This window comes from Poecilia latipinna, unplaced genomic scaffold (assembly GCF_001443285.1).
Source record: "Poecilia latipinna isolate Pla-1442-1.1 unplaced genomic scaffold, P_latipinna-1.0 Scaffold1846, whole genome shotgun sequence".
Taxonomy (NCBI): Eukaryota; Metazoa; Chordata; class Actinopteri; order Cyprinodontiformes; family Poeciliidae; genus Poecilia; species Poecilia latipinna.
This window is the reverse complement of record NW_015114462.1, coordinates 3382-22094: the sequence shown is the minus strand read 5'-3', so window position 1 is coordinate 22094 and position 18713 is coordinate 3382. Positions and strand designations below refer to the sequence as shown.

The following is an 18713-nucleotide window of genomic DNA, read 5'->3' as shown; positions in this document are numbered from 1 at the left end:
TGGATGACCTGAATGACCTGGGTGACCTGAATGACCTGGGTGACCTGAATGACCTGGATGACCTGGATGACCTGAATGACCTGGGTTACAACCAGGTCAACCGTGTCAGTGCACAGGTACCTGCTCGTCCATCTTCCTCTGCAGTTGGACGATCTTGTTCTCCATGCCCGTGTTGAGCTTCTTGAGGTGCTGAGCAGAACGCGCCTCGATCTTCAGCTGCTTCAGCTGCCGCTTGGCCTGCATCCTCCTGAAGGCGCACTGGATGATGATGGCGGCGTCGCGCGCCCGCCTGAACTTCTTCCTCTGCAGCCAGCCGCGCACGTGCTTCTGGATCAGCATGGCCTTGTGGTGCAGCATGAACTGCAGAGGAACCAGCAGTCAGCACCAAAACATGGAAACACCAGGAGTTTCTTCAGAATAAAAGCCTCCAGCTTAAGGAGGAGCTATAAACAGAAGACAGATTCCAGCTCCTATTGGTCAACACCAATGATCAACAGGGAAGCATTTACCCTTCAAAATAAGAGTCAACATGTGTCAGGTTATTAGTAGGCTGGATTAGGCTGAGCCTAAACTAGCAATCAACAAGGGATTCATTTAGACTTTCAAAATAAAAGACTCAATATGTCACATCTTTAGACTCATATTATCATGGATGTTTTCTGTTCAGAATAAATCTAGAAAATAAAAGCCGTCATGAGTTTCATAGTTTAGATATTTTAGTTACTGGAATTTTTTCTGCTCAACAATAAGCGCAGAATTAAATATTTTAATCAAAATTAAAATATTGTAGTTCTGTTAAACGTTAACCACTTTACTATTTTGGGCTCAGTTGAAGAAAACTGAAAAAAAAAATTCTATCCTCAGCAGTAGAAACGTCATCTTTATTTTGCAACATTTCTTGTTTCCCTCCAGAACCTCCAGGATGTTCTGACCCAGCAGAACCCGGCCGGCCTTTGTTCCATCCACATGATCCTGTTTACTGTTTGCTGCTGCAGTACGCGCAGCGACCAGCAGGGGATCCAACAGAGCAGAACTCTAATTATTGGGCCATCTCAGAGAAGAAGCTGATCTAAACCTCGGATCATTTCTCTGATGTTCCTGCTCAGCATCAGAACGGCGCTGAGTGAAGGAGAAAAGTGGAGTCAGCAGTCACTGCCTGACACAGGTGGGACCAAGTCACTGCTTTGCAAGTCCGAGTCAATTTCAAGTCATTTCGAGTCGGGTTTTTTTTAAACAATGTTCCAGTTATGCTAAATGTAAATAATAGACCATATGTTCTTTTTTAAAATCAAACACGCAATGCACTCATTGCAAATAAAGCACAGGGTTTTGAATTTGGATGTGATGGTAAAATAAATATCTGTCAGTCCAAGTGGGTTAAATTACAGCTAGTTTCACATCTCAGTATTGATAAAACATGTTGCCTGAATCACTAACCAAGACACCAAATAATGAGCTGCATTACCATCCAGAAACACTCAGAACTGCCCCGCAGCGTTTCCTTCAGGATCCTTACAATTGTACAACGCTTTACTGTTCCAGCAATTTCTGAAGGAGAGCAAAATTACCTGGATTTGATTTGTTTTCTAGCAAAATTATAGCACTTGGAGATGGGTTTTGTGCAACAACCATCACGCCACCATTTGAAGAGTTATAACTGAAGAAAAGTGGACTTAATGCACTGACTGCAGTAAACTATTTATTGTCAATATAATTTCCCCAATATAGATGTCTTCAAATGCACCCATACCTGTCAAATTTTGGATTTGAGAAGAATATGGGAAATGTCTCTGTCCAGTGCTGCTGTCAGAGGAGGGCGGAGTAAAACTAACGTCAGAGCCGTGAGGGGAGGAGGGATATTTAAGGAAAAATACGACGGGAGCAGGGTGGGAAAGGGGGTAAAAACACAGTTTCCCTTATGAATCCACCATCCATCCTGTGATGGAACTGGACCCAGTTCATCATTATGATGGGACAGAGAAACTCTCTTCCCTGAGTTCAGTACAGAACCTGCTTTCTGATCCGGACCCCGCTCACTGTCCACCGGCTTCCTGAGCTAACACGGAGCGCATTAGCTTCCTGAGCTAACACGGAGCGCATTAGCTTCCTGAGCTAACACGGTGCACATTAGCTTACTGAGCTAACACGGAGCACATTAGCTTCCTGAGCTAACACGGAGCACATTAGCTTCCTGAGCTAACAACACGGTGCACATTAATGTCGATATGTTTGAATCACCGTGTTTATACAGGATGATTAAACAGCATAGAGGTGAAAGATAAGCGGCATCACCAACGTAACCCAGAGTTGCTAACACGACGTTAGCTAGCCAGTTGTCTCATAGTAAAAGAAAAGTACCGTTTACCTCTTTGTGCAACTTCAAATGCCGAACAGTTGAAAGTTGTATCTCCATCTGAGATCCTAGTTTTGCAGGTTTTGCATGTTTCACTCCGTTTTTAGTTGGATATTTCATGATTGATGTACCCAAAAGAAGAGGAGTATATCTGCTTCGAGTGTTTTTTCGTCTCTCGGTTTTTTCCCCAGTTATTTTTAAATCCTGTTAATTTGGTTGTGCTGCAGCTACGCACACATACATACGGAGTGTGGAAAAACAGAGGGACGGTCTGCGCCTGTTAATACGGAATGAGTGAAATGAATTAATGCGGCCACTTTATAATGTGTTTTAAATTTTTGACTTGAGTGAAATATCAAGTCTTTTCAAGTAAACAGCTTCAAGTCAAAGTCAATGGTGTCAAAGTCAAGTTCGAGTCTTTGAGCATTTTTTCAAGTCAAGTCTCAAGTCTTGATTTTAATGACTGGAGTCCAAGTCATGTGACTCGAATCCCCACCTCTGCTGCCTGAAACTCTGGATGAGCACATAAGAGCCTGAGCCTGGTTCTGGTTCTGGTTGTGCCTGGCAGCTCCGGAACAGCACATAATCCCAGATAATTCCTGCTTGGCTGCTGATGACATTTTGATCATTTCCTGATTAATCATTTCACTTTGTTAGTTTGAAACCTGAGAACTCTTGAGGAGATAATAAACAAGGAGGAGCTGAAGCATCAATTTACTCCACAGATCCAGTCGGTCCTACAGAACCTGCTGCCTCTGACCCGATCCTGACCCGGAGTACGGATGTGTGTCCGGTTCCGTACCTCCCAGAAGATCCTGCGGGTGAACATGCCTCGGGCGTAGGCCTGGATGGTGACCGTGGCCCGCCGGATCCTCAGGAACTTCCTCTGCTCTCGGACCATGCGGTACTGTTTCTGACAGATCAGGGCGGCCCGGTTCTGACGCAGGAACTCTGCATACCTGCCGGGAACAGCAGCTGTCAACGCCACAATCTGTTTGGACCAATCAGAGGCCGAGCAGGACAGCTCACCTTCGGGCCAGGTAACCTCGGCCGTATCTCTGCAGGCCGATGGCAGCCCGGCGGACCCGGCGGTACCGGATCCTCTGCAGCCAGCCACGGACCGTCTTCTGGATCTTGATGCAGGCAGAGCGGAATTTATCGGTCCGAAGCTTCTCCAGGTAGGCTACCTGGCCGGCCCGGAAGAAGATCTTCGTCTTCCCAAACTGGAACATGTCAGGTTCCTGGTGGGAGGACAGACAGAGCGGGTCAGTACCGACCCAGAACCAAAGAGATGTTCCGATAAGAGACCTGCTCCATCTCTGCTTAACCTGACTGAACAGAACCTGATGAACCCAAACAGAACCTTTGGACCTGAGATGTTTCTGGTTCCAGGTCTTTGGAGAACCTCTTGGTTCTGGGTGATTCAGACCCAGATGTTGAGGTTCTGAACGGGTCGGGTCCAGCAGCAGTCTGTTTTCATCTGAGCCATGTCTCACCTTGATCAGCGTCTCCAGCAGGTTCTTGCACACCTGCTTCTTGTCTGCTGACATCAGGTCCGACTTCCTCATCAGAACCCGGTACCGGCTGAAGAAGTCGGGGTAGGTCCACCTGCACACACACGCACACGCACACACTCCAGATTACCTGGCAGTCACATGACCCACAGCAGGCTGAGTTAACGGTGATGAAGATGCTCCTCACCTGGACGGGTATCCGGCGGCGCTGATCCGGATCGTCTCCAGAACCCCGCAGGCCCGGAGCTGCTGCACAGCCCGCCGGGAGTCAAACCTGCACGCATGCACACACACACACACACACACACACAGACACACACACACACACACACAGACACACACACACACACACGTTAAAACCGCAGCCCAATCAGGATTCTCAGTCGGGTCGGGTCAGAACTTCACCTCATCTTCTTGTGGGACATCAGCAGAACCCAGCAGAACCTCTACAGCTGCTGGAACCGGCCGACTGACTGCTGAGAGTCCGGCCCGACCCAAAACATGTGACCCAAATTAGATTAGTTCTGACGCTCAGATCGCATTCCTCAGCGATGTTTATCAACTGCAGAGCAGAACCCGGACAGAACCGGAGCGGTTTAACCCCTGAGGGCTCTGAGAGCACTGCAGGATCACTGGTTCTGGTTCTGAACATGAAGCTGACCAGAATCACAGAACCTCTCAGCCTAGTTCAAGGTTCAAACACCAGGAATTTATAGCCAGTACCAAGTCACTCAGAATCACTGACTCACAGAAAGTTCTGCTCGGATGGACACGGTTCTGTTGAACCTGGTTCTGTTTAAACTGATTCTGTTGAACCCATCTGATACCTGCTGCATGAAGCAATCACATTTATCTTCATTCTCTCAACAGTTTTCCCCCAGTAGCTCTNTAGCCTNGTCAGANTTGACCAGAACCATCCTGCTGGTTCTGGATGGGTCTGATCAGAACCACCCTGCTGGTTCTGGACCGGGGCAGTTCGGTAAGAACACAGACTCACGAGAAAGCCTCCTTCAAGTCGTTCGGCTTGATACAGCGTACGTAGTGCGGCGTCGTGGCGTTCAGGGTGTCCATCAGGAGGTGGAGCGACGAGCGGAACTGAAACAGAACCAACCTTCAGAACCAGAACCTTGAGAGAATGTCGGTGCAGAACCAGAACCGGACTCACCTGGTGTCCCACGGTCTTCCTGTGCTCCTTGTTGGGGACTTTGGGAACCGTTTTCAGGGAGCGGACGTTCACCTTGGAGGATTTGGAGGGCGGAGCGTCGCTCTTGTCTTGGAACAGATCAGCAACCAGCTGAAACTGGGAGGAAACAGGAAGAAGAGCGGTCCAAACTGGGCTCGGATCAGTCAGAACCTGCCTTTGGTTCTGGTTCCTACCTCGCTGGCCTTCAGGATGTTGATCTGCTCCTCGTAGACAGTGTCTCTGTTCTTCTCCAGGAAGCCTTCGCACTGATACTCCACCTGCGGGATTCAGCCAATCAAGAGGGAGCAGAGGAGACAAAAACCTTGAAGTCCAATCAGAACCTGAGTCACACTGCCCTCTGCTGGAGAAATGTCCCACTACATATTTGTCTGAGATTCTAAATGTTGGGTTTTCATTCTCTGTGAGCGAGAAGCACCAGAACCATCAGGAAACGAAAGCTACATATTCCACTCTATGTATGACGAATACTGTGGTTCTGATCCGAGTTCTAAGTTTGTCCCACTCCAACTCGTCTGGACTGTGAAGTTCCCTGTAGTCGGTTCTGTGGACCCAGCAGCCGGCCCGGTTCTGCTCACCTTGTCAGCGAAGTGGATGATGATGAAGGACGTGTTGGACATTCTGGGTTTCTGGAAGTGTCCGCTGCTGGAGTGCTGCTTGTAGAGCTTCTGGACCCAGTTCTGATCCGTTCCCTTTGGAACCTGAAGAACAGAATCCAGTTAGAGTCCAGGTGAAGAAGAACCTGGTTCTGTTCCCTCAGAAATCTGCGTCTCCAGCAGTGAACTTCAGTCAGGACGGAAGCCGGAACCAGCAGAACCAGGTGGTTACCTTGCACTCCTCGTCCAGCAGGTCCAGGATGCCGAGCCGGGCCTCGATCAGGTCGATGCAGGGCTGGTTGTCGTAGAAGTCGATGAGTGTCCAGGGAATGTCCTCCTTCATGTACTCGTCCTGCTCCAGTTTGAAGACATGCTGTGGACACGGACAGCAGGACAGTGAGAAACACGGCCAGGGCTCTCTGACTGGGTCGGTCCTGCAGAACTCACCGAGTTGAACTGCTGCTGCAGCTTCTCGTTGGCGTAGTTGATGCAGAACTGCTCAAAGCTGTTCACCTCGAATGTCTCGAACCTGCAGGAACACGGACAGCGTTAACATGACGTGGAGCCGCCACTGGGGGGCGCTCTGCCAGCTCGCCGCGCACCCATAGATGTCCAGAACCCCGATGAAGGAGTGCTGCTTGGTGGAGGTGTGCAGCGCCTTGTTGATGTGCTCCACGATCCAGTCAAAGAGCCGGGCGTAGATGTGCTTGGCGAGGGCGTCGCGGGCGTTGACGGCCTGCTGGCAGGACATGGTCTTCACAAACGTCTCTGAGGCAGTGGCCAGCTTTCGGTGGCAGAGCCAGTGGTCCATCTGCTTCAGCTCCACACCCAACAGTCTGCAGAAGTGCTGCAGGTGGACGTCGTTTCTCTGCGGCACAAATAGAACCAAGTCAGAGCGCCGACAGAACCCCGAAGAGTCTCCGATCTGCTGGGGGACGTACTGCGACGTGGCAGGACTCTCCGTCCCGCTCAGAGACTATCTCCACGTTGCCAAGGTGAAGGATGGAGGCCATGATCTTAAAGATGCTGCTCTGACTGCTCTCCTTTATGCCTGCACACACACAAAGAGAGTTCACGCACACACACAGTTCACCCTTCACACTCCTCCTGCTGAAGGAGACGTCTTACCCAGCAGTGTGAAAGCCTCTCTGGTCTTCTTGAAGTCGTTGGCATCGTTGACTCCCTCGATGAAGATGTTCTCTCCTAGAGACGTGTAGGTGAAGTCTTCTGCACTCACTGAGGGAACATGAGAGAAATCAGCAGCTGCAGAATCCTCTGATGAAGACCTGGACGTCTCCGGCGTTCAGACTCACTGAGACTGAGGTCTTTGAACTCTGGCAGGCTGGCTGAGGCGCATAGCTGGTAGAAGATGTGGTAGTTCCTCTCGTCTTCAGCCTGGAGAAGAGACGATAGACCTTCAAGCAGCAGCAGTGGACCGGCAGCAGGGGGCGCTGCAGGGAGAAGAACTCACCTGGAAGACGACGCGGGACTTCTCCAGCAGGTAGGTCCTCATGTTGGCTCCAATGATGTGGTAATGTCTGCTGAAGCCGATCTGGATGTACTTGCCGAAGCGGCTGCTGTTGTCGTTTCGGGTGGTTTTGGCGTTCCCGATGGCCTGAAGGGAAAGTTAGTTGGGAGGAAGACATTAGCTGTTACATCTTTGCTATGTCTTAAAGACAGTCTCATCGGCATAGAAGCAACTCCAGAGTAAACTGGCTCATGTCTGGTTCTGTAGATGGAGCTGAACATCTCTGACCTCCATGATGGGGTTGGAGGCCAGAACCTTCTCCTCCACGTTGGCGTCGCTGGAGGAGCCGCCCACCGTGGCAAAGTATCTCATGGCGTACTTTGCCGAAACAGTCTTTCCTGCTCCAGATTCTCCGCTCACAATGATTGACTGGTTCTTCTCATCTCTAATGTAAATAAGGCAAAGGTGTTCATGTGACCAGATTTATTCTGTTTCACTCAGAGAAATTTGTGAGGCCTTGAACCTGGAGGTGCTTCAGCCTCAGGCGTACCTGGCCATCTGTTTGTACGCCTCCTCGGCCACGGCGAAGATGTGAGGATCCATGTCCCCCATGTTCTGACCGCTGTAGGCGGTGATCACCTCCTCCCCGTAGATCTGCAGCTGCTCATACGGGTTGATAGCCACCAGGACGATACCTGGAACCCAGAGACATCATTAAGGAGAAACATCTTCTGGAGGAAGCTGAGGTCATATGAGCCGTTAGCGATCTGATAGAAATGACGTTAAGGTTCCCTCACTGCCTTCACTCCACCGGACGTCCATGCTAAAGTCGTAACGACTGCATACTCAGTGTGGCACAGAATCACTGTTTTGTTTGCAACACAGAGGTGATAATGTAGAGCATGTTGCTAAGCAACCAGCCACAGCGTGGTAACTACACCCTGTGGATGGCAGACGAGGCTGGGCGCCCAAATGGCTTATCAAACTTTCTGGTTTTCAAATGTTGGTCGCTGTCCTTTGTCTTCATGTCCTTCACCAGTGAACCGCATCCTTTCTCTTCCATCCTTCTGTTTCTTAAAGGCCAATGAGCTCGTTCTCATCTGCTGACACCATGGCTGACATTGTGGGAATTAAGAAATTTGTCAGGAGAAATGCAAACGCTGGCAGAGTCCGCACCAAACACACAGAGCATGTTGGAGTCTGCAGAAAAACTCCAGTTTTAAAGCCAAGGACTGCAGGGGGCGGAGCTTCAACGTGTGATCAGAAAGTTTTACCATGAACCTTTGTGTATTTGAGCTTCTTTGGATCTCCAGATTATTCAATGAAAAGAAAACAAAAGGCCCAGAGGCAATGCTAGCTGATGCACTACTGGCTGGTGACTGCAGCCAATCCAGGAGTTCCATTCCCTTTCCTTGGTTCTGATTGGCTGAACCCCCAGCAGCAGAGATCAGAAAGACTGTAGACATTAGCTTCTGCTGTGGAGCCAAGATGGTTTCTACTCTGCATATTAACGAACATTTGATATTTCTATTAAAGTAGAATATTTTTAGAGGGAGTTCAGGTATTTTAGCTGCTAGCTGCCACCTGTATCCCTGACCACCATGAATACTGAGGGTTCACTGGAATTACATGATAAATAACAAGGGAGCCATTACATTAAAGAGTGAAACACAACAGGGTAGGAACTTTAAGAAAATATTTAGAAATTTGATTTATGAAAACATTATTTATAATGAAAGATGTTTAGAGGAAACGATAAAGTGTGATGAAAGTGGCCAGGTGGGTCAGAAAGGTTTTGGTTCTGGGCGGACTGACCGCAGTAGGTGTAGATGTTGTTGGACTCCAGGAAGCGGACCCTCAGGTTGTGCAGCACGGCGGGTTCATGAAGGTAGCTGAGAGCCGTCAGGTCGTTCTCCCCCACCAGGATGTCGGGATTCCTGAGGAACGGCAGAGCGTTGGCCTTCGGACCCACCTGGTACTCCAGAGGCTGGACCAGAACACAACACAGTCAGAACCCAGAGCAGCCATGTTGGAGCCGTTTCTGCTTGGTGTCCCATATTTCTGTCCTGAGCTAAATACTAAAACATGTTTGACCTAAACTGAGATAAAGACGGAGGAACTGATTTATTTCCTCTGAACTGGGCGTCACCGCAGCTGAAAATCAACAAGTCATAAAACAATAAAAACTTTCTTCCTTCATGGTTTAACGGCTGCAGCTGTCAGGACAAAATAACTACGAGGATGACCGAACACAGAGGAGCCATTATTATTTAACAAGGTTGAAATGAGCTGAAATGACAGATCCTGGAAGCAACACGTCAGACGCCACAGAGTCGGGTCAAAAGCTCGGCTCTGATTTGAATACATTTAGAGTCTGACGCCCATAAAAGGAAAACTGCTTCAGATCAGAGCAGCCAATCAGAGAGCCGGTGAGCTCCGGGCGTCTGAACAGTTTGATGAAGACGGGATCCTACTGGGTCCCACTGAGTCCTACTGGATCCCACTGAGTCCTACTGGATCCCACTGGGTCACACTGAGTCCTACTGGGTCCCACTGAATCCTACTGGGTCCCACTGAGTCCTACTGAGTCCTACTGGGTCCCACTGAGTCCTACTGAGTCCTACTGGGTCCCACTGGATTCTACTGGATCCCACTGAGTCCTACTGGGTCCCACTGAGTCCTACTGGATCCCACTGAGTCCTACTGGATCCCACTGGATCCTACTGGGTCCTGATCATACAGGGATGAAATGATTAATCAGATGAATCGATTACTGGATTAATTGTTAGTGACTGATTAATACGACTGAATGAGTCATTTATTTTCCAGCTTGTCAGAATAAAGGATGCTAACTCGTTAGCTAACTCGTTAGCTTCCAGGAAACCTCCGGAGAGTCCAGAGGATTCTGGATCCGCTCGCTTCCAGAACTTTCCTCCTGTTTTCAACCACATTTACTGATCTGAAATACGATGTCTCTCTGACCTCTGACCTCATGAGTAGCCGCCATCTTGACTCATCAGTACCCTGTGATCCTGATTTATTATGATTAACAAAGCAGCTGATCATCATCAATAATCAATAACATGGCTGATCTCTGTTAGAACAAATGCCTGGCCCAGACGGTACCAGACGGTACCAGGTGGTACCGTCTGGTACCAGAACCACTCACCGTCCCGTCCTCCAGCTGCAGGTGCAGAATCGCCTCGCCCTCCTTGTAGTCTCTGGTGATTTCTGCAGCTTTCCACACATCGTCCGGATCCGGGACCCAGACCCGGGTCAGCTGAAACAGAACCAGAACCGGGTCAGCTGAAACAGAACCAGACCTACAGCAGGCACATGTTAGAGGAGCGGATCTGGACCAGAACCAGAACCGCCTGCAGTAGGAAGGCAGGAAGTGCAAACAGGAAGTGAAACAGCTGAGGGCTTTTACTATGGAGGAGCACTTCCTGTTGAAACTGAAGGAAAGTTTCCCAGCTGCTGACTGGGATCAACACCAGAGAATATACTGGTTCTACTGGGCCTACTGGACCCGACCCACCAGGTTCTACTGCATGTCTGATCAGCTGGTCTCCTTCTGCTTCTGGGTCCAAATGTTTGAGAAAGTTCTGTTTGTTTGGTTCTGATTCTTTTGGACTCCTGGCCCAGAAGATCCAGAAGATCCGGGATGTGTTCTGGTTCTGGAGAATTCTAGCTTGACGGTTGCCAGCGGTAACACACCGATCTGATTCCAGAATGGTTCTGGTTCCACAGCCTCAGCTGGATCAGAACCAGAAGTTCTGATCAGATGCTCATTGGATCAGAACATCCGGATGATGATGAGCTGTTCTGATGCGATCGTCTGGTTCTGATCCGGGCCCTGACAGAACCTCTGCGTGTCGATGAGTTTCAGCAGATCAAATCGGCTCCGGCTAATCGGGTCAGCGGTTCTGATGGAGGTCCACATGTTTACATACAGGCTGGAAGCTTCAGCTCCACAGGTCAGAACCGGGCCGGGCAGCACAGAACTACACATCCCACAATGCAACGGGTCCAGCTCTCCCTGCTGAGCCCAGCCGGGTCAGAACCAACTTCCTGACCCAGAACCAGGAAGGTTCTGATCCAGATCTGATCCAGAACCAGGAGCGGGGAACAGCGGTCCGGTTCTGAACCCCTCCGACCCAGTGACGGTTCTGATCCGATGCAAACAGCAAACTGGGTCAGAACCAGAGAACCTGTTGAATTTTACTGGTCCAAAGTTCTGCTGAACCGGACCGGCTGCTGTTGCCAAGGCAACCAAGACCACAGGAAGTGACATCAGCATGTAAATGTGCCGCCGCTCATTTCCATCATGTTTACATGCAGGTGAGTCACCTGTGGTCACATGATCCACAGGAGCCAATCACAGCCCAGCTCTGGAGCATCTGAGGTTCTGGTTCTGCTGGGTCACACTGCGATTCGGCCAATCAGAGGCCTGGGGACAATAAGAGCCTGTTTATCTGGGACACACCGAGGCAGCAGCCAATCAGAGAGCAGCGTGCCGCCAGCAGCTCTCAGCAGGAAACACACACACACACACACACACACACACATTTCCTCCTGACACAGAGGGAGAGGCTGGATGGTAAACATGGAGGTTTCCCTTTTATCAGCTATGTTTAACTGTGTGTGTGTGTGTGTAACTGTGTGTGTGTGTGTAGGTGTGCATGTGTGTGTGTGTATTTACATCCCTTAAATTATTTTGTGTGAACTGAAATTAGGAAAATAAATCAGTTTAACATTTTCTGCAGCTATAATCTGAAAAGTGTGGCATGTTTCTTGACTCGGCTGCTTTGTTTTATTTCGGGGTGTCAGTCTGCAGCGGTTCTGGAAGAGCTGCAGAGAGACAGCGCTCGGGTCTGACTGGAGAGGAGACACCAAACATGGTGGTGGCAGCATCATGCTGGGTGGAGGCTCAGATCAGATTCAAGGTTACAATGGCCTAGTCAAAGCCCAGACCTGAGCTGCTTTCCATCCAGCAGGCCTGCAGCCTGAGCAGAAAACTACCTATTCACCACACTATTCAGATGTTAACAAAAACCTTTTCCTTCCAGGTCAAAGGTCAAAGGTCAGCAGCTGAGGAAGCAGGCAGGAGGATTGGACTAGACCTCCAGAAGGTTCTGGTTCTGACTGAAACCCGACCCAGCCGCTCCACCCTCAAACTCCACCCCCTGCTGCGTCGCCATGGTGACGGCAGCCCTGGGCGCGCCGGGCGAGGAACTTTGATCTGAGCAGCAGAGGTCAAAGGTCACAGACAGGCACGCCTGCAGCACAGAACCAGAACCAGAACCAGGTCAACACCTGCAGCTGGTTCTGATCCAGATCTCAGTGAAACACCAGGACAGGTTCTGACAGAGGGTTGGTTCTGATGGACCCGCAGAGAGAAACATGGCTGCTGGATGGTTGCTAAAGGCAACAGAACCCTCTGCTCTCAGACTGCAGGTCTACCGGGTCAGAACCAGATCCAACTGGAGGGTGAGCATTACCATCCGGACCCAGAGGTTCCCTGCTGGAACCAGAACCAACAGAGACCTGCAGAGGTTCTGGTCCGACCCGGTCTGGGTCCAAACCCAGTGTGAAGCGGCAACAATACCAAGGGGAACCAGGAACTGGATCTGTTGATATGGTTGACCCAGACCAGACGGAACCAGAACCTCAGATGAGACGGGTCTGATGAGAACTGGATCAGAACCAGAAACCAGACAGACATAATCTGTGGGATTAACTGGGCTCCAGGGGTTCTGTCCGGATTATCCTGCAGAACCCTTAGCCCCGCCCCTTTACTGCTGATGTCAGCAGGGAGACCTTCTGGACCAGAACCAGAACATCATCTCCTCCAGAACTAAAAAAGTTTCGCGTCAGAAACATTTGATTGACACAAACAATCAGAACCTTCATCTGGACCAAAACCAGCCTTTGGGTCGGTTCTGGTTCTGGTGATGACTGAAATTATGTTCTGGTTCCGGTTCATCACCACTTCTCCAGAACCCGCCTGATGATCCACCATGACCTCACAACCCATCATCAGCTGGACCGGGTCCAGAACCAGAACCAGAACCCCAGTTCTTCGGCTGAACCGGTCCGGATCAGAGGTTCTGTTCCACTCCAGGGATTCAGCTCTGGCTCATTCAGAATTCCATTGGAAAACAGACGAATTTAACCAGAACCGCAGACAGGTCCAGTTTGGTGGGGTTAACTCGGAACCTGTGAACTGATCAGAACTTTCCGAGCCGTCCTCCTACATCCGGGTACCACGGGAAGCCCCACATCTCTATGGCTTTTCTTTTTAATCCCTTTGTTCTGTCTCTGCCGCAGAACTATCCTCAACATCAACAGTGTTTAAACTAACCTGGACAATGTGTAAATCTTAAGAGGTGAACTTTGACCTTCAGAACCCATCCGAACTCTGCTGACCCTCCTGTTGGGTTCGGCTCCCAGATGAAGCGCCACATCGCCGCAGTTTTCCTGTTTTCCGCCGTTTTCCTGCCTCTCCGTCCCGTTCCCACCAACCTGAGGCGCTTCCAGCCTCCGGCAGCAACAGGTGGACCACAGCCGTAAAAACCCGCAGAAACTCCATGACGTTCGGTTCCAGCGGACCGAACCGGACCCGGATAGAGCCGCTCTGCTGACCCAGAACGGGTCAGAAGCTGGACGGAGTTCTGGACGGCAGGTGTGCGACAGGTAAACTGGACTCACCTTGGTGAACAGCTCGTTCACAGACATTCTTCCTCCTAGACCCGTAATCCGTCTAGAAGTGCCCTCTGACCCCCATCAGGAGTCCACTGAGTCCCTCTGATCCGGATCGGTTCTGGACCCGCTGCGGGGCGCCCCGGTTCCGATTCGGCCAGCACCAGCAGGTGTCCGCCGGAGTTTCGTTCACTTTGTCGGGATCGGCTCAGGTGCTGCCTCCCGCTGTCCGTCGGTACCGCCTCTCTCTCCGGGTCAGACGGTAATGCGGCCCAGACGAACCGGAACCGAGCCGGGAATACAACCAGGAGCGCCAGCAGGTGCTGAACCGAATCCGTCCGGACCGGTTCTTCCTGACCGCCGTGTTTTCCGCCAGGAGCCCTCTGATTGGCTGTTTCCTGGATCCCAGCCAGGTTTCTACCGAAGGCACGCGCAAATGTGGAAGCACTCACGGGCACGCGCAGAGACATGGGGCAGTGGTTCAAGCGGAGGCTCGGGGACCCCCAGGGGTCGCGGGATCAGTCTGTGGGGTCAGAGGTTAAAAACGGGAGCTGGAGGCTTTTATTACATTTGAACTAATAGTCATGACCTGGTGGTGTTCAAATAAAATGTTTTAAAAATACTAAAAATGTCACTCAACTCATGAATCTTAATTAAATAATAGTGTAATTACAGTGATGGGTTCTGCCAGTAGGGGGGTCCTGATACAGTGATGGGTTCTGTTAATGGGGGTCCGGTCAGTGGGGGGTCCTGATACAGTGGGGGCTCCTGTCAGTGGGGGCTCCTGTCAGTGGGGGGTCCTGCCCCAGTCTTTGATGTCTCCAAACGTCTCCAACAGGAAGCTGTCATGAATAAATTCCCACGGCTCGTCTGTCTGATCTGCTGTGATTCCTGCATCTGTTTGTGGTTAAATTAACAGTGAGAGGTGAAGAGCAGGAATGTGGCAGAACCGGGCTGACCGGGTCCAAAACACAGTGAGGAAGGATGCCTGATGTTTGGGAGCTTCATTTTTGCTCATTGTGATTATTCCAGGTTGATGAACATCAGTGAATTCTGGACGTTTCACTCAGGTTTGTCCTGAAAAGCAACTTCACTCTTCACCAAGTGACTGAAGCCTCACTCCACCCAGACGGACGACACGGCTTGTATGGAGGGCCAAAAGGGACAAAACTAAGTGAACTAGTAGTGGGAATGGCTTCAATTCTTAATACAGTTCAGTTCAGGGTCTGTAATAAATCACATTTTAATCAAAAACTATAACAAAATAAGCAACATTTTCAATTCAAAAATCTTTTTTGCTACTAAATTATTGAATAAAAAGCCATTTAAACATCACAGACGTTTCTAGATTTTAATCTTCAGGTTCTCCATCAGATTGGAGCAGAGTTCATCTGTCCAGAGTTTCTCTGATGGAGCTTCGTTAGAAATGTGACCTGTGGATGCTGACATTAGCTGCTACATGTGTAGCATTGAGGTGCTATTTTAGGCTTGAATAGCTTTGCTGAAGAGCTAACGCCTTTTAGCACAACTTCAACATAACAATAGTCTTTTCCAGCGTCCAATCAGATTGTTTGGAAGCAAAATTTAACCCCCAGTGGCCGAGAGGAGCAGCTTCACCGTTGCTGTTAGCAGACGTAGATTCATGGGTGTTTTAAAAAACAAAATTATTGTATTTTTTAAAATAATTTTTAAAAATTATCACAATAAAATAAAATTAAACAGATAGTGTCTAGGCCTTGTAAATAATGATATTATTAAATCATTGATTAAGTGTTTACCTAATTCTTTTAATATCCAATTTAGAAATATGTCATTAAATCATTAAGATGCAAACTCATCATTAATTATCTTGTTGAATTGAAATTTGAAAATGATGGCGGCCGTCATGTCGGAGGACATTGATACTGTGAGTTCAGAGAGATTTTACATTCAGAGCAGGAGGTTCTCATCCAGACTATGTGGCACATAGCAAACACCAAACCTGTGATCAGAACCGATCAGAACCGATCAGAACCTGAACCATTCTGGCCTGCGGGGCTTAACTCTGGATTCTAACCTCACTTCACAGCGCAGTCTGAGATTTCTCCCATTGATTTGAATTCCTCCAATCACACAACAGAAAGAGGAGAACGATGAAGAACGACTCTGCCTGTAGTTTTAGCAATAGCAGCTTCTGAGGAAGTGATAATAATAATAATAATAATAATAATAATAATAATAATAATAATTATAATAATAATAATGAACAAAGCCGTTCAGTCGGTGTTGACCAGACTGCCATATTGAGCAGTTAAGGGGATGTTTGGGACATTTTATCGTTTGTTTACAGCGTAGCTTCTTAGCTAGCTCCATTCTCGGTCAAGCTAACGCATTACGTCACAGCCAGACGATAAAATCCGATCATTTAAACCACAGGTGTAAACTCCAGTCCTGCCCTGAACCTGTTAGATGTTCCTCTGCTGCACCACCATAATGATCAGGTCATTAAGGCTCTGGAGACCTGGAGGAGGTGAAGCCGTTTCATTCCAGTGTTTTTACCTGTGGCTCATCTAAAACCTGCAGAGGACTGGAGTTTAAACAGACAGTGAATATTCCCCACAGCAGAACTCCTGAGTGACCCGGCTGTTATCAGCCCGCTTGTGTAATGTGATGGTAAGTGAACTTTGACCCCGCCACCCGTCAGAGGCTCCTTACCTTACAGTAGGGGTTATAATCAGAGGCCATCCTGCCGGGTTCAGAACCAGACGTGTCTGAGCCGCAGCTATTATCCCGACCGGTCCACTCCCAGACACACCTGCTGCAGGTATGAGCTGCTCACCTGGAGGCCCCGCCCACTTCCCACACTGTCACAGCGCTGCCAGAGATCAGACACTGCAGGGGGGGGGGCTGCTGTCCAGCGCCCCTAAATAAAACCCGGCTCGGTCTGGGTTCTGGTTCTGATCCGGGATCTGGTCCGGACAGGTGAACATTAAACTTTTACTGTGAAGAGAAAGCAGTGAAGCAGAGCAGAGATGGAATCAGGGCTGACTGATGTGAATCGGATCAGAACCAGTTCAGATCCTATCAGAGCTAGTGATAGGATACGGTCCCACAGTGAAGCACGGTGGTGGCAGCATCATGCTGCCCGTATTCATTAATGGGAGGTTTTCTGGAGCCTCACCTGCCTGCAGCTGGGCTGCTGGACCAGAACCAGAACCAGAACCAGACGTCTGACCCAGTCTGGAGGCTCGTCTCTGAGTGGAACCAGACAGAACTTGGTAGGGTTCTGGAAGGATGAACTGGGCCGTCAAGGACTCAAACATTTATTGAGTGTTTAGTAAAAGATTTATTTTTAATGAATCAGTTCATCAGCCTGATGGAAACACAGCTGCTGTTATCTTATTCTATCTGGTTCTGGTTCTGCTGGGTTCTGGTTCCAGGTCCAGTCTGAAGTCATTGCAGAACCATTGGGACAATTTTGGGTTTAGGTCAGAGCAGCCAGGCTCTTTCACAATAAAAGCCTGAGGGTGGAGCAGCAGCTGAGCAGTCTGTGCTACTGAGTCATCCTGCTCCCTCTGACTCACCTGATCCAGGTCTGATCCTGGATGATCCGGTTTGCCGACCCAGAGTCTGGTTCCCCTCTGAGCGGCGGGCCGGCAGCGCCCCCCGGTGGCCGTCTGGGAGAGCTTAGCGCTGAACCGATTATTGGACATTTTATGGATATTATGATGATCGATGACGTTGTAATAATCATTAATTAATATTAATGATGATGATGATGATAATAATAATAATAATAACAATAATGATAACAATAAAATAATAATCATAATAATGATGATTATGATGATGATAATAATAACAACAATAATAATAATGATAAAAATAATAATAAAATAATGATGATAATAATAATAACAACAACAACAATAATAATAATGATAATAATAATAACAATAATGATAACAATAATAATAACAATAATAATAATAATAGAGGTATTTAGCTCCAGGCCTCAGAATCTTTAAACTGACACTTTAAATCTGTTTCAGCTTTTATTTTGAAGGTCCAGGTCATTTATCAGCTGGTTGAAAACTATTGTCACCAATATGGCTCCACGCTCAGTTCGCGATACAAGGGGGAGCAAACAACTCAAAAACCCCACCAACGGAACAATCAAATTTAAGACCTTTTATTACTACAAAAAGTCACTTGAAATAGTGGCTATATATAAAATAATAAAAAAAAACCAGTCCTTTTCCCTCTTTTTTTCTTTTATGAGATCCCAAAAAGTTCCGTAACAGGCAGTCACCAGTTCCAGATCCTCGGCTGAGTTCCACTTGCGCTGCTCCAAGTGAATGCAGCCCGTTCACACTTTATCCACTGGCCAGCTCCCAGCTGACTTTTTAAAAACTCCGGCACTGCCCGCTCTTCGGCGTATCACGATCCTTTACAGCCAGACCCAGCTAGAAGAGAGAGACAGGGAGAGCGCCAGCAATCCTGCCCCAAGACTCCATCGAGTCAATTTCCTGTAACTCTGGGACGGAACACTACAGGCGCGGGCAGAGGACCTCCTCTGCCCTGATTCTCTGTGTTGGGCCGTCAGTTCGCCTCTCGGTTCTCTATGTCTGGGGTGCGGATTTTGTCCGTCACTCGTCAGGATCCGTCTCTCACAGGACTCGCGCTCCCTCCTTCTTTCTTCTTCTTCTTTTAGGTTTTTTGGCGGTTGGCAAACAACTTATAGGTGCATTACCGCCACCTTCCAGACTGGAGTATAGATTAGATGTCCTATCACTATAATCTTCCCATAAAACCTGATTTCCTAAGATAACTAAAAATGCTGTTAAATATTACATCTTCAGAGGACCTTTGCAGCAGATTTTTAATATCTAAAATTACT

General features: G+C 48.8%; 1 protein-coding gene across 4 annotated transcripts in view; it reads right to left on the bottom strand.

The window, feature by feature from the left end:
- myo5b (myosin VB) overlaps window positions 1–17544 on the bottom strand; it is a 23841-nt gene extending 6297 nt beyond the window's left edge. For 2 of the 4 annotated variants that reach the window (XM_015014759.1, XM_015014761.1), the window contains exons 1-21: window positions 17398–17544; window positions 10302–10412; window positions 8948–9119; window positions 7683–7827; window positions 7421–7577; window positions 7136–7279; window positions 6978–7059; window positions 6793–6900; window positions 6606–6715; window positions 6267–6532; window positions 6112–6193; window positions 5897–6037; window positions 5647–5769; window positions 5245–5328; window positions 5033–5167; window positions 4865–4962; window positions 4055–4141; window positions 3850–3961; window positions 3383–3594; window positions 3156–3312; window positions 121–360 (exon numbers count right to left, since the gene is read on the bottom strand). In XM_015014759.1, coding sequence (XP_014870245.1) covers window positions 121–360; window positions 3156–3312; window positions 3383–3594; window positions 3850–3961; window positions 4055–4141; window positions 4865–4962; window positions 5033–5167; window positions 5245–5328; window positions 5647–5769; window positions 5897–6037; window positions 6112–6193; window positions 6267–6532; window positions 6606–6715; window positions 6793–6900; window positions 6978–7059; window positions 7136–7279; window positions 7421–7577; window positions 7683–7827; window positions 8948–9119; window positions 10302–10412; window positions 17398–17526 — 2895 coding nt within the window. In that variant the 5' untranslated portion in view covers window positions 17527–17544. Of the gene's footprint in view, window positions 1–120; window positions 361–3155; window positions 3313–3382; window positions 3595–3849; window positions 3962–4054; window positions 4142–4864; window positions 4963–5032; window positions 5168–5244; window positions 5329–5646; window positions 5770–5896; window positions 6038–6111; window positions 6194–6266; window positions 6533–6605; window positions 6716–6792; window positions 6901–6977; window positions 7060–7135; window positions 7280–7420; window positions 7578–7682; window positions 7828–8947; window positions 9120–10301; window positions 10413–13843; window positions 14227–16528; window positions 16649–17397 lie in introns of those variants that run through there. The other 2 variants (XM_015014762.1, XM_015014763.1) reach the window with 2 other exon arrangements.
- Window positions 17545–18713: the final 1169 nt, after the last annotated feature.